Source organism: Daphnia pulicaria, chromosome 1, assembly GCF_021234035.1.
Source record: "Daphnia pulicaria isolate SC F1-1A chromosome 1, SC_F0-13Bv2, whole genome shotgun sequence".
NCBI classification, from domain to species: Eukaryota; Metazoa; Arthropoda; class Branchiopoda; order Diplostraca; family Daphniidae; genus Daphnia; species Daphnia pulicaria.
This window is the reverse complement of record NC_060913.1, coordinates 26951511-26967215: the sequence shown is the minus strand read 5'-3', so window position 1 is coordinate 26967215 and position 15705 is coordinate 26951511. Positions and strand designations below refer to the sequence as shown.

Sequence of the window (15705 nt, the reverse complement as noted above, 5' to 3'; positions counted from 1 at the left end):
ATTTTTTAAATATTTTGGCGCCAACTTTCAAATGACGATTTCTAATATCGATTTATTATTTATGATTTTTTGTGTAATAGGTATAATAATATGGAACAAACATCAGATAATTATATCATAATTAAAAATCAGGTCTTGGACATGTAAACGATCAACATGAAAGACTGGCCATGCACAAACAAATTTTTTTCTTTTTTTTGTAAATAATTCGGCCATTTTGTAATAGGGGTGAGGTAACAACAAATATAAAAACAAAATGTGATGAGATCAAGTTTGATTTTTAGAGACGTTGGCTGAGCGCCAAAGTTTCTTGATTGTTCCAGTCGCCGTGGTAATGCGGAGACGACGAATGGCCGCCGTGACGAGTTGGCCCGTAGTGCTGCTGCTGCTGCTGCTGGTTCCACGTACTCCGCGCCGGAATGATGGGAACGAATACCGATTGCGGATTACTCGTCAATTGCTTGTTGCTTCTTCCGGCAGCGGCGGATGTTGCGCAAGGGGCGATGTAATCGTAGGTCGGTTCTTCTTCCGGCTGCTGCTGCATCCGCCGGATCATGGAAGGAGGGGGCGGAGCGTAATTACTCATCTCGACCGGAAGCGAATCTTTGGATCCGTCGACGACAAACGTCTTCATCCGGCGGCTGGAAGAGAATTGACTGGAAGAATTTTTTCCGCCGGATGACATCAAACTGGGAAAAACGGCGTAGGGGGAAACTTGATCCGCTCCGCCGTAGTCGCTCAATCCGCACGAATCCATCGGAAGTGGCGGACGCTTCTGGCAGCCGGACAAGGTGCTGTTGTTGCTGTCTTCCGGCGTCTCGCCTCCATCGGCGTAGGTGCGAACGTTCATGTTGCCGGTCGGCGGCCGGGAATCCGGGCGGATGTAATCGCCACCGGATCGGTAGCGATAGCGGAGTAAAAGCGTCACGACCGTCAACAGGATGGCCAGCGACGAGACGGCCATGGGGACGGCCACCCGAGGATCGGAGAACAAGGGGCCCAAACTGTCGCTGCCGGATGCCACCGATCTGCTGTGCGAATCCATCAGCGGAGGCGTCCGGATGGTGTAGTCCCTCTGGGCCGATCCGGCCGCGTTGATGGCCGTGACGCGGACGGCGTAATCGCGAGCCGGAATCAATCCGCCGAGGAGGAACGTCTGCTGGGGTGGCGATTCCGCACCGGCGATGATCCATTCGCTGACGGAATCGGTGGCCAGCCGGAAGCGGAAGACGAATTGCTGGATCGGACATCCGCGATCCTGCCAATGGATCAGATCGACCGTGCAGGAAGTTGGAGTCAAAATCAAATCCGATTCGTCGTCGACGGGCAAATATTCCGGCGGAGATCCTTTGGTTTTGGCCGCCACCAAATTGCTGGACGAACTATTGCCCACCCGGCTGGATGAGATGAGCAGGAATTCGTATTCCGTTCCGCAATTGAGATCGCCGATGGGGACGGATCTCCAAACGGCCGGAAGAATTTTTTCCGTCCATCCGGAATCTCTGGGCCGATATTTGACGATGAAATTCTTGGGCGTCGACACTCTGGTCCGGTTGTTGTTTTTCTCCGCCGGATTGTTATTGCTGGACCACTGCAAAGTGATGGATGACCAGTTGGATGCGGCGAAACGGAGTTGAGGGGCCGGCGGAGGAGTGACGACAGTCAGGAGATAATCCACCTGATCCTGGCCGTGTCGGTTGCGGGCCTGGCAGGTGTAATTGCCTCCGGCGGTGTCGCTCAGCCGGCCGACGGACAAGGATCCGTTGGTGAGGACTTGAATCAATCCAGCGGCCGTTTCGTCGGATTCCGGTGGCTGTTGCGGCGGAGGTGGTTGGATCCAGGGCTGCTGGATCTGCTCGCCCAGTTTCAACGGATTCAAATTGAGCCAGTCGCTGAGTTGGCGTCCGTCCTGGAACCAACTGATTTGCAAGGGCGTGTCGCCCAGGGCCGTGCACGGAAGGATCAGCCGGGAGCCGCGGGCCGCCAAGTAATCTGAGCCGATGGATACGACGGAAGCGACGATTTTGTTGGTCGGATTGAAAGTGAAACTGACGGTCGAACTGCGTGGACCCTCGCCGGCCTGGCTGCTGACGGCCGCCACTTGGAAGTAGAAAATGGCCCGTCTCGGTCTCAAATTGCGGATTTCCAAGCGGCCGGACGACGGGCCGTTGGCTGGCGCCGTCCATTTTTGCGGATTGACGTCCTGGCCGCGTTCAATCTCTTTGCTGTAAACGGTAAAGTGCGTGATCCGGCCGGTCGGGCGCGGATGCGGCAACCAACTGACCGTCAAACTGTCCGCTCCGCTCTGGACGATTTTCAATCGAGTCGGCATTTCCGGAATGTCTTCTTCCGTCGTGCACGTCAGTGGGACACTCTTCACTCCGTCGCCGGATCCAGTAAAAGCCAGTACCTTTTGAAAATGTAATTAAATTAAATAATATTAAATTAAAGTTAATTGAATTAAATTTAATTGGAAATGAATTAAAGTTAAATTGATTTTTTTAAATCTACTTGGATCATTTTAAATTTGATAAAATTTAATTAGATAAGATTTAATTTACCGTCCAATTTAATTAAAGTTAATTGGAAATGAATTAAAGTTTATTGGATTTTTTTTTTTAAATTTACTTGTATGCTGTAATTGGAGAATTTCTGAAGTCCCGATAGGAAAACGGTCAATTCCGTGGTGGTTTGAGACGATCCAGCCTGGCCGAGATCCGTTTGTTCCGGCGTTCCGGCGAGGAACAGGAGGAATTCATTGAGCGGCTCGTAAAAGATGCGGTAGCCGCGCAGCAATCCGTTGCGGAATTCCGGACGCGGCGGCTGCCAAGTGATTTGCAGACTCTGCGAGCTGAGTGAGACGCAGGCGACGTTGAGCGGAGCTTCTTCCGGCGCGGATTCGCCGGTTTTGACCGAAACGGATGGGCTGGCCGGTCCGGTTCCCTGGTTATTGACGGCCTGGACGTAGGCCATGTAATTGGTGTTGGGTCTGAGTCCGGCTACCGTGTACTCGTAGCTGCTGGTGCCGGACGACGACGGCAAAACGGTCCGATTGAGCATCCGGCCGGAATCGATCGTCACCAAGTAACTTTGAATCAGTCCGTTTTGGAGTTGGGCGGCCGGCGGTGCCCAGCTGAGCGTGAAACCGTTGGATGTGACGGAAGTGGCGCCCAGCTGGAGGGGCGGACCTTCCGGGGCCTCTTCATCCGTCGTGACCGTCAGTCCCAGACTGGGCTGACTCTGGCCCAGCGAATTGGAGGCCGTCATGTAAACTTGGTAGACGGTGGCCGGCTGCAAGTTGACGATGGAGCCCGTCAATTGATTGGCCGAAGTTCGTTCCTGCCGGATGTCGCCATCTGCCGCAGCAAAAATTAATTCAATTAACTGGATAATTCAATTAAAAATTTTTGATTAAATTTTTACTTGGCGACTGGTAGAAGACGACGAATTCCTGGATGGGATTGCCTCCGTCGGCCGCTGGAGGTTTCCACTCGAGCTGGATCCTCCTTCCGGCGGCATTGGCCACCCTGACATCTAGCGGCGGTTGCGGAACGTCCTGGACTTGGAGGAAAACGGCGTCGCCATCCTCTCCGTAAACGTTGGAAGCGGCGCATTCGTAAAGTCCCTCATCCGCCGCAGCCGCATTGGTCACGCTCAATTCGCTCGTCAGCAATTGGCCGGCGGCAGTCGGAGAGGGCGGCTGCGGCTGGGCTCGGGTGACGATCCGCGATTGAGACCAGGTCGCATCCAGCGGAATGGAATCCTTGCGCCACTGGACGTTCAACGGCGGATCTCCCCGGATGGAACATTTCAAAACTGTTCCGGCTAATGATCCTCTTCTTACTGCCATGTAATCCTGATTCAAATGCACTTCCGGCGGAGCTAGTTGAAAAAAAATTCCAGTTGAAAATAATTCCGGCCGGAAGGAATTTTTTTAATAAAATTAAATACCATGAACTTGGAGGGCCATGAGGGCATTAATGTTGTTGCCGACTCCGTTGGACGCCTCGCACTGATAGAATCCAGCATCCGCCACATCCACCGGACTGATGACGAGACTCTGATTGGCCAGTAGGGTCCGGTTGGAACTGGTGTAAATCGGCGAATACTTGTCGGCCATTTTATCTATTTCAAATTTCAGTTTTAAGAAAAATCAATTGACCAAAGCCGGAAGAGAAATTTGCATATCAATTTGACGTTTTATACCTTTGGCGAAAGACCAAACGACTTGAGGTGGTGGGACGCCGTGGACGTGACATTTAAGTTCGACGCTGTGGCCACTGACGGTCTGAAGGATTTCGGCCGGCGGCTGTTGATTCACCCAGAAAGGCGGGACTACATCAACAACATCATTCACAAAAATCGGATCAAATCAAATTCAATCAAATCAAATAAACTAAAATAAAAAAAGAAATTTCCGTTTAGGTTTCAAAGGGGAAAAACGGGAATCCGAGCAACAGGCAATCAGGCGCAAAACATCAAAGAACAACAACAACAAAATGGCGGGGGTTGTTTTGTTTTTCAAAAAGGCAAAAAACAAAAAAGGAGAAAACATTTTTACCGCTGACTTGGAGCAAAGTGGCGTGAACGGCCGTGCCAGCGGCGTTCGAAGCGCGGCACGAGTAATTGCCTCCGTGATTGACCGTCACCTAATTTTAATTTTTCGTACAGGTAAGGAGGGGTGGGGGGGGATAAATTCTAATTAAGTAAAAAAATGCGGGAAAAATGAACGAATTTGAAAATAAACGAATTTGGCAGAACCTGGTCGATGGTCAAAATGGAGGAATAGGAATTGAAATCCGTCAGCCGCAATCCGCTTTGCACCGGTGGTAATCTGACCATGGAAGGCGGGTCGGTACTGAGACCAACCGATGACGCAACGTGATGATGGAGGAGGGGCCGGTCGTCGCGGAACCAGCGGATGCGGAACGGCGGATCGCCTTCCTCGATCACGCACGACACCTGCACCCGCGAATTGACCATCACGTTGCGCAACGGCATCCCGAACGGAGTGATCCGAGGTGGGGCTTTTTTCATTTTTTATTTGATTTTATTTAAATTAAATTCAAACCATTTTTGTCCCATCGACCGGAAGTGAGGGAAGAGGAGGGAAAACCCAAAAATTTGAAAAAGAGCGGGAAATACAAAAATAGAAAAAATAGAAAAAGCGCCTATATCAGTTGAGTTCATATAGGTTGGCGAATTGTGTCAAATAATTCGTATTTTTAATTCAAATTAAATATCAAGAAAGAAATCAAATTAGCCCGCGGAATAATTCAATGAGTTCCCGGTAGGTGTCAATGCTGTCGTCTGCTGAGTCGATTCCAACAGACTCGTGTACGTGTGACATGCAAATGCGTACAGGACAAAAGAAGAAGAAGAAGATCAACTGTTGGGGGGTGTTGTTGTCTAACCCTGGACGATGACCTGGACGGCGGATTCGGCCCGTCCGCCTTGGTTGGCCGCCCGGCAGACGTACCAGCCGGCGTGCTGGCCAGTCAACGACTCGATCGTCAACGTCGCCGTGAATTCGTTGACCAAACGGACGCTGCTGCTGCTGCTCGTAGATGTTCCTCCTCCGGAATTGCTTCCGCCACTTCCGCCACTTCCGCCACTGGACAGCGGGGCGATGATTTGACCGTTGAACGACCAGCTGACCGTCAAAGGCAGTCCGCCTTTGACCACGGCGCATTGCAGGGCCAGCCGTTCGCCGGCGTTGAGGACGGCCGAGTCGGCCATCGCCATAATATGCGGCGCATCTTTTGGGTTTGATTCCATTTGGTTTTTTGATAAAATTGGGCGCTCGATTATAATTAGAGTGGCAGCGACTAAGTAGAGTCCCGCAGGATCAATACAACTTAAACGAGGGGGCCAGTCCCGCGGGATCAATATTGTCACCCAACAAGGGAGGAGGAACAAGAATGTGTTTCATATGATCCTGGTTCATTTTTTAATCAAGTCGAGTGGCTCAACTCTTCATTCCGCATTTGAATGAAACGCTCACTTGATTATATCACGACGACATTCCCGCCCAGGGATCGGGATTGAGAAAAAACTTACCGAGGATGTTGAGTTGAAGTGACTGGCGGGCCGAGAGGCCGTTCTGTCCGCGGGCCTCGCAGCTGTAGAGGCCGGCGTCGCTGCTCTTGTCCAGCGGATCGATCGTCAAACTCCCGTTGAACGGATGCAATCGCTGCCGCCCGTTCAGTGGTAAACGCCGCCCATCTGTTAATTAACACCATTTCCCAGTGAGGAAACATCAAATCAACTTATGACCAAATTAAAATGATTAATTAACCTTTTTCCCATGTGATGCCTTCAATGGGGTAGCCGGCCACCGGGCAAGGCAATTCCAGTCGTTTGCCACCCACTCCGACCACGGTACTCATCGCCCGCACATACGGCGACCCTTTTCAATTTAATTAACAAATTATTTTTAATTGATTTCCCAATTATAATGTTTCCCCCCTCTTACCGTAAATGTGGAGACTGGCCGAATGTTCCACTCGACCCACTCGATTCTCCGCCACGCACTAAATCAAAATACAAATTTGAATATTTTGGCGCCAAAATGAATTGGGTTCGGCAACTGACTTTGTAATTGCCACCGTCTTCGACGCGGACGTGACTTATGTTGAGATGGGCCACCACTTGGCCGGCGTCCTCTTGACCCTGCTGCTGCTGGCCCAGGAAGTAGCGCTCAGAGACGCTGGGCAGGAGCGGAGAGCCGTCCAGGGTCCAGGTGAAATGCGGCGGAGGAATGCCCGAGGCCAAACATTTCAGCGACACCGAACTGCCCGGATGCAAAATCTGTCGGGTGAACGTTTCCTTCAAGTGCGGAGGAAAGGCCCCGATGGCCAACTGGACCGTCGCCTGGGCCGAATCGCCTTCGTCGTTGGCGGCCAGGCACTGGTACATTCCCTCGTCCTCCCGTTGGACGGAGGCGATCGATAGCTGGATCATGTTGTCTTCCGGCCCGGAAGCAGATGACACATACACCCGCCCACTATTGCCCAGTAAATATCTCTGCCCGTCCTTTAACCAACTCACCGACGGCCTTCATTTAATTGAAACAATTTCAAATTTCCCGCTCAAATTTCAAATTTCAAAAAATGAATAAATCACCTGGGACTTCCGGAATAGAGGCAGGTGATGGTGACGGAAGTCTCTGCGTCGACGACCTGGACGTGTTGGTCGGCCGTTGGTCCGGAATGCGAATGGATTTGCTGCTGCCCCTGGGCGGCGGATGCGAATTCGATGATGCGGACGTGCAACTTGTCGCGGAAGACGAGCTCTGTCCTGGACTCGACCAGTCCCATGGAATTGTTGACGGAACAAACGTAGCGTCCGCCATCTTCCGGCACGACCGAGGTGATGATCAAAGTGCCGCCAATTAAACGGTGACGCCCCGACGGACCGCCCGCGGCTCCCACCGCCGAGTTCAGGAGGTGCGGATGAGTGTTGAGCGACTCGGTCGACATCCGCTGGACTCCTCCGGCGCCGGAAGTGACCAGCGGCAGCAGCAAATTGCCGTATTGAACCGTCTGACTCCTGTACCACCTGGACATAACCAAAGGAAACGTCAATTGTTTTTTATTTCCAGTTTTTCTTCCGCTGGATGGATTCCGCACTTGATTTTAGGAGGCGGGTAACCGTGGAAGACGCAGGGAAGGACGGCATCTTGCCCGCGCCAAACTCTCACCCGGCCAACGCTGTCCACCATGACGGGCGCCATTTTGGTCATGGCCGAATCTATTACACAACAAATAGCCAACGGATGAGTATAGACGGCCAGCAATTTATAATGAGGTTGTTGTTGTTGTACCTGGGATGAGGATCATTCGGCCGGCCGACAAACTGGTCATCGTTTGCCCGTTGGGCTGGACCAATACCCGGCAGTGGTACAAATGATTCTCGTCTCCTTGACGGACGCCCACCACGTGCAGTTCACCGTTGGCCAACATCACGTGACGTCCGTCTTTCAATTGAATTCGATTAAGTTAATCGGGACCCAATTAAAAATGGGATCAACTGGGAAAAGAAGATGAGGCATGAACCTTGACTGGACGTGAGGAAAATGTCGTATCGATTGTCCTGGATCCACGACGTGACTGTGACGTAATCGCGGACGGAATCGGGAAAGGAGCAACGGAAAACGGCCGTTCCGCCACGACCCACTCGCGGATTCTCCACCGTCACTTCGAATGGCGGCAACATCACTTCAAAATTTCAAATTTTGTACATTTTAAATTTGGCGGGAAATTCAAAAATGTTTAAAAAACCTGCGCGGATGCGGACGGGAGTGGAGAGGATGCGACCGACGGAATTGAAGGCCGAGCACCTGTAAGTGGCGGCGTGTACATCCGGACGGAAATGCTCCGGCCGGAATTCGTGAAAAGTCAAACTGCCGTTGGCTGACGTCGTCATCAAATTGTTGCCGCCTCCGCCGGAAGAAGAAGAATCCGTCACGACTGCAGTCCACATTCCGCCGTTTCCTATTTTTTAAAAAATTTCAATTTTGATAAATTAATTTAAAATCAATTAAAGTTGAAGTAATTAAAAATTAATACCTTTTGATGTGAGCCAATTGATTTGAGGTGGCGGATTGGCCCAGACGGGACAGTCGAGCGTGAATCCTCGGTCGGGAGTGAACGTGACCTCTGACGGCAATTCATTTTGAAATCGAGGGCCGGCGGCGGTCACACGGACGACGTGTTGATTGGCCGACAAAGGAGCAATCAGGTTGTTGTTGTTGTTGTTGTTGTTGTTGTCGGCCAGCAGTCCACCTGCACGATATACACAAACGAATGAAATGTCAAATTGGTTTGTCATCAAAGGGGAAGGTGAGGACGGGCCATTAAAAACGGGGAAACAACCTCATTAGCATATCTCCCGCCGGAAGGGAAAACTCATTTGCATCCATTTTGAAAGGGAGGGGGGGGCATCAAAAGGAAGGGAAAAACAATCAACGGGCGTTTAACTCGACGGGGAGAGTCTCGAGATGCGCCCAAGACGTGATGGACGCATCCAGCAAAGAGAGAGAGACGGGCAGCATCAAAGTTGTAATTGATTATCGATCGACTGGGTACTGGGCGGCTCCTTCCATGATGCCACAGTGTTGCCCGGCTCAATTGAAAACTCTGAAACGTTTTGTGTGTGCACAGGCTTTCCTTGTTTGGCTGGACAATGGGCTTTTAGAAAAAATAGAACATGATCCATTCCGGAAGTGTTTATCTATGACGATTTGATGATGAATGAATCACCCGGAATTGTTGCATAAATGATCTATCCATTTGTGATTGATGGATGTGTTTCCGCCCTTCTGTGTCATAGCAGACGTGTTTACATATGGGCGTGGTTACATCTCCATGGCAAATTCATTTCTTCTCTTAGAGACGAAATAGAAAATGCTGCCAGTGTCTCTCTACACACACAATAAGGATACAGATGATTGCGATTAGAAACTATCGGCTGCTGGTACTGCTAGTCTCGTCTAAATATAATAATATCGATCGACTCTATTCTGCTGCTGTCGAGGAGTAGCACAAAAGAATCTGGGCGACTTATTACGCGATATCTCTCTCCCCTTTTTTTTCCTATTTTCTATAGAGACGAATCCGAGCAGCCGAAAGTAAGAAGGAAATGTGGTGGTGGTGGTGGTACACACATAGTTATATAATACACCGCAATAATTGAAAGGGAATCTCGGTCAAGACTCTCTCTCTAGACAGCACCGATTCTTCTTTCTCTTCTCTTCTTTTCTTTTTTCTTCTTTTGTGCCGAGTTAGACAATCGATGGCCGTGTACATATCCCTTTCCGCACACGCCATACACATAGATAGATAGATAGACACACACATCTATCTATCCCCATGTTCGACTAGTACTATAGAGTAGAGTTGGATAGATCTGGTGAGGAGCAAAAGACACACAATGGCCGGCTATATAGTGCTCCTGTGTAGTAGTAGTAGTAGTAAGCCCAGCAGTCAAATCTCGACACCACATCAAACTCACCAACACCCTACAGCACCCGGGCAACATCCAAATAAGAAAAAGGGAAAACTTTCGGACGTGTCGATCGATTCCCCGCCCGTCTCTTCTTTAACATGAATCAGGAGCCCTACCACCACCACCACCACTGCTCCTAACGTTTAAATCTACCAGTAAATCAAGACAATTGAATTTAGAGAGGAGTAGAGAGAAACTTATAGTTGCGGGTTCTAATTGGATCCATCAACTTTACTGGGCGTGCGGAATATCTGCCCAGGCATTTTAAATAAGAGCAGCAGCGGACTAGGATATAATCCTACCAGCAGCCAGTCAGTAGAATAGACAATCTCCTTTTCTTCTTCTTTTTATTTGATTTGATTCTATTTTTAGGATGTCGCACGGATGATAATATGACGTACGTCACGTTGGCGGGTCTTGATGAAGAACAAAGGAGCCAAAAAATCTTATAGCCCAGCACAAAGGAGAGACAAGAACAAGACGCCAAATTCAAACTCGTCGTCGTCCCTATGGCAGCAGCACACAGCGTCGTCGTGGCACGTGCGGCTGCTGGGCGCAATTCTGTAGACGGTAGGTACTACGACTAGTAGTCCAAGTCCGGACTGAGCAAACGGATCGATAGTCTCACAGCAGCAGCATCTTCCCCCACTCCTTGTGTTGACTGGAGCTGTTGCTGGACGCCCAGCATCTCCACCGATTGAAACATTTATTTTCTCACGAAATATTTTCAGACCTGGTGGCGTAGTTTTCCATCAGACTATTAAGGTAAATGGGTCCATTAGAAATGCTGGCGGCGGATGTAGAATGTGTGTGATGACGGTTGAATGCGCCATAACATCTCACGGGGGAACTTGTTAACTATATAGGAGCCACTCTGCTTTACTCTGCTATACTGGGCCGAGCGTTGATGATGAAAAGGAGCCCATAGCCAAAAGTTGGCCGCCTCCGACATCTTTTTCTTAATGGGATTTCACTTTCTCTCTCGGCTCTACCAGATTTCCTATATGGCCAAACATATCAATGTCTGTCGGATGTGATATTGCATATAGGAGCAGCAGCTGCTGATGTAGTCAGGAGCCGAGAATATGCAACTAGGAAATGTTGCCCAGCCATCCCCGGGTGGCACGCCTTTTCTAATATTCTGCAATGAAAAGGAAATGTACATAGAGAGACGGGCCTAGACGTCTGTTTGCTGGGCTTTTCTTATATGTGTTGCCAGGCTCCTACACACATACAAGAGGAGAGGAGAATGGTCATTCTCCTGGGCCGACAACAACAGGAGCCGAGCCCGTCGGAGCGCGAAGCCAAATTCGATTTAGACTTTTTTCTTCTTTCCAGTGAGGGATAAAAAGGAGCAGCACGTCTCTAGAACTTGTCAATGTGTCATCACCTTTCTGGCTCCTGGATAAATAAATAACGTGTCGCTCCTGTGATGCCTAGCTCCTTTTTTCTTCTTCTGCTCCTGCTGTGCTGGGAAATCAACAGAGAGAAACTCGGCTCCTAGAAAACCGTCTGGCCCTGCTCTCTCCGATGCAGCTGTCGACTTTCGTCAATTCACTTTTCTTCCTTTTTTATTCTGCGAGCTCCTAAAAAACATTCCGGCCCAGTCAGGAGAAAGCGGATGACGGGGTAGGGGGGGCTGCATCACTACTCGTCGAGTATAAAAGAAAAAGGAGCTTCTTCTGTTTGACTCTGTTCTATACGGCGGATGTGTCTAAGAGGATCATCAAAGAATCTATTTATCGATTAGTTTGCCGATGCCAAGAGGCAGCCGGGCAACTTTTGTGTCCTTTTCCAGCGGCGGAGGCGGATCACATTTCTTCTGGTTTTTAATGAGTCAGGACTTTTCTTCTTATATTCAAGTGCATCTCTCAGCTGTCAATGATGTTCGCCCCACCCCAAAAAAGAAGATACGGGACAATCGGTTGGAAGGTCTTGATCATCAGCCATCCGCACGGCTTTTCCAGCATCTCCTTCACTTTTCTATCCAACGTCGAAAGGGACACCCACTCGACTTCACCTCAGCACCAACAACCCCAAAAAATCGTCATTCAATATTTCAATAGGGGCGACGTCTATACACACAAAAAGAGATAGACCCTATAGAGAAATGTGTTGAATAGACGAGTGATGAGCAATAGAGAAAGATGGAAAAAATATTATCGATCGACTTATCATAGGGGAAAAGAAATAAATCCTTTTTTTCTCCTATACGTTATTATAGGCTGGGTGCGATTAAAAATATATCCAAATGAGGACATTTGTGCTGCAGCAGCCACAAGTCTCTAAATGTATATAGGGCCACTTTGAGAAGAGGATCAATAATCAGCCGTCCGTGTGATGACGATAAATGAGATGGAAGCGCAGCCAGCGGAAGCGCCGGATTTTTCTCAAACACCCTCGAGACACCCCCCGGAGGAGCAAAGAAGAAGAAACAACATTCCACCATCCATTGGCATCAGCCAAAAAAAATGGAATAAGTAGAAGCGGAATAACGAAGCCACTTGTGAAAAAATAAATGTCGACGCCAGCGCCACCTGTCTCAATTCTTTTAAAAATAAAAAGTTGATTCCGCACTCGACAAAAAAGGACATCAAAGTCTAAAATACAAAAAAAGGATCAAGTCAATACGAGAGATAGAAATGGTATTTACTTGCTGGTCTTGCCTGGCCCTTTTTTAATAGTCATGTCAAGAAATGGGTAGAAAACTTTTGGTGGATGTTGCACACTCTATGCACCCGTGGGTTCTATCCAAATAAATAGAGAAAATGGGAGGAAAAAAAGAGATGCGCCGGTTTGTTATTGAAGATGCACTCCGGGGGAACGATCGGAAACCGACTGACATCATTTGTTTCCTGTCAACTAAATTCCCTCCTACTCCTAGACTCCTATTTTTTTGCTCCTGTTTCTCACGCCAGAAAACATTTGAGATTATTATAGAGACACTCTTACTCTTTTGTTTTTCTTATGTGTATGCCCAGGATGGATGGGAGAGCCCCCTTTATAATCTTTGATTCGAGTTATAGGAGCTGGTCGCCAGCCAATGCGTTTTGGAGAGATCCTACATGCCCAACATTAATTGAGCCAGTATAGGCTACAGTGTGTGTTATATTTCATGTACGGTGGTCTGTCGACTAATAACACATGTCTGCGATGAAAAGAAAATGTCCCAATTAAGCTGGACATGTCCCCCTGCATATACACAGGCCTATACACCCACCTACCAAAAATAATAATAATAAGAGACGTCATTATGGTCGATACAACCTACAGACAATATGACCTCATAGGGATAGATGGGCTGAGAATCAAATGAATTTAATCATTCGTATTGATTCGCCTGTCTTTTGACTGGACATCATCAGACTAAGATATATAAAAAAAGAAAAAATTGCACATCTTTTATATAGAAAAAGTTTTGCAGGGATCCGTCTCTTTATAAATCCTTTTCTTCCTTTGGCTCCTGTGGGCTCCTGTGGTGTATAACCTATCGATTGGCGGGCAGTAGACAGAGGAGACAGCACAGAGGCCATATTAGAGAGAGCTCCAGTATTTCTCCTACAGGCTATACAATATCTCAAACATGTAGAAACGCCTGCTGGGCCTGCCTGGAAGAGACTAGGGCTCATCTCTTACATGCATTACACACTGCAAGGATCTTTTCCTACTTCTCCTTTAGGCAGACAAAGAACGGAGGGAACACAACATCTGACTGGAATAGAAGAGAAGAGCCTGCATCATCTTGTGAATGTCCTAAAACTGTGAAATTTGTCAAATGCCCAGCCAAATGTCCAGCATCAGCGGATGGGAACAACGCAACTCATTTGCAAACCAAATGAAACGACACACAAGAGAAAATAAAAAACGACTCGGCAGAGATTTAGTACATCCTGCGCATCGCTAAAAAAGTTAAGACCGTCCGTATAACATTAGGAAAATCTGCTGGGCGCAGCAGCAGCTGTTATACGGAATAATTTCAATCGCAGCGAATGTGATAACAATTAGGAAAATTTGCATAGACTCACCGGTCAGGAGGAGGATCAGCAAAGCGGCCAAACGGACGAGTGAAACCATTTTTCCTTTGATGTATGCAGAGTTAATCTCTCAAATGATTTCCAGGAGATCACGAACGAATAAACATTTCATTCCTTCCTTTATCTCTGCTGGTCTGGTAGGGTCAAATCAAATTATTTCATCGGATTGGTCAATTTGCTGTTGTGGCCGACGTGATTGTTAAGGAAAAACTCTTCAAGTCACTCGGCTGAGTGGTTGCGATTGCGTGTGAACGATGTGATGGTCGACGACCGACTGCCAGACGTCTGCGGGAGAATAGACACGGGACATGCTGCAAGACTCGTCCGATGATGCTGCGCTGTAGGAGCAAAAGGTGGAGATTATTAGTTCAGTTGGACTAGACACAGCAGAGAATAAATGAATGTGCACCCTCTTTTGCTGATCCCGTCAACTGTTTTGCATGTTGCCATGTGGACATCTTTTGATAGGGCCGGATACGAATTACGTACTGCGTCAAATGTAGTAACCTATTTTGTGCTGGAATAATAAACAACCTTTTTTATTTGTGCAGAATTAGAGTTTCAATAGTGATGTACAACTGCTGGTTGTGTGATTCAATTATGAAATTGGGGAAATGGGGTTTCTATAAATATATACCTTTCCGATTCATTTTCAGGATTTTATTTGATGAATGTGTGTGTGATGGGATTTTTTTAAATGCTAGTTTTGATGAAGTTTCTGCTAAACTGTTTTGAAAATGGCTTCTTGATTATACCGATAGTTGTCCTTTTATTGACATGGAAACTATTCAATAACAAGAAGATATCGGTAGAAATGGGTTTGATTATGGCCAGTGACACCTAAAGGGAAAAAGAAAAGGGATTTGGTTAAAGACATTTTCAACAGTTTGACACATAAAATAATTGAAGAAATATATTAAAATAACTACTTACTGAAGGAAGACTAAGGATTCAGCAACGTGGAAAACCAAAGTGAAGGATGAATGAACTGCTGATACTCTTCAGAACTCTGCCAATGTGAGACTGAATATTTAGTCCAAAGTCAAATCGCCGGCTCTACCAGACGTCTCCTAAACGGCTCTACCAGACGTCTCCTAAACGGCTGTACCAGATCAAACATCTGCGGAGAGATTTCGATTCACAGATTTCATGAATAATCATTGACCTCATAAATAAACATGAAAAGACGACGACGGTAGCCTTGGTAACGAAGCAAAACAAAAGAAAGAGACAGACAGAGGGCCGCAAGTGAGTAGGCCTACAATACTACCGCCACATGCTGTGGCAATAGTAAACAAGAAATCTAAATTTTTTTAAAAAAAAATATCGAAAGATTTAAAAAAAGAATTGTTTTTATTTGACTACAGTTGCGTGTTTTTTCTTTTAGTGCCAGGAAATGATATGCTGAATAGTATTGTTGTGCAATCCACATTAGATGGCCAGGAATAAAAATGTTTTTTTGTTTTTTTAAATTATTATTCTCGACTTTGTGTAAAAGGCACAGATAAAGACCACTGGTTGATGCTGTCCATAAGAAAATTAACATGGCCTACTGTCGCCAGAATTCTTGCTACCCTTCCTCCGATTTCTCCAACCCCGTATTACTTGTCCTGCCCTCTAGTGTACGTTTTCATCTCTACACTCTGCTTAATTCTATTCAATT

General features: G+C 47.6%; 1 protein-coding gene across 3 annotated transcripts; it reads right to left on the bottom strand.

The window, feature by feature from the left end:
• Positions 1 to 32: 32 nt before the first annotated feature.
• LOC124313969 (Down syndrome cell adhesion molecule-like protein Dscam2) lies at positions 33 to 15295 on the bottom strand. Of its 3 annotated transcripts, XM_046778883.1 has the most exons (21): positions 14976 to 15295; positions 14680 to 14882; positions 14452 to 14559; positions 14034 to 14380; positions 8571 to 8786; positions 8283 to 8495; positions 8058 to 8219; positions 7826 to 7978; positions 7632 to 7752; positions 7126 to 7560; positions 6595 to 7057; positions 6476 to 6533; positions 6299 to 6409; positions 6061 to 6225; positions 4762 to 5027; positions 4562 to 4649; positions 4207 to 4335; positions 3952 to 4125; positions 3424 to 3882; positions 2629 to 3356; positions 33 to 2410 (listed from the first exon to the last, which is right to left on the bottom strand). In XM_046778883.1, the coding sequence occupies exons 4-21, from the start codon at positions 14080 to 14082 to the stop codon at positions 281 to 283; spliced, it is 6120 nt and encodes a 2039-aa protein (XP_046634839.1). In that variant the 5' UTR covers positions 14083 to 14380; positions 14452 to 14559; positions 14680 to 14882; positions 14976 to 15295; the 3' UTR covers positions 33 to 280. The 3 variants fall into 3 exon arrangements, with proteins under 3 accessions (XP_046634839.1, XP_046634847.1, XP_046634856.1); XM_046778891.1 differs by lacking the exons at positions 4562 to 4649; positions 4762 to 5027 and adding an exon at positions 5415 to 5759; XM_046778900.1 differs by lacking the exons at positions 4562 to 4649; positions 4762 to 5027.
• Between the last annotated feature and the right edge of the window lie 410 nt (positions 15296 to 15705).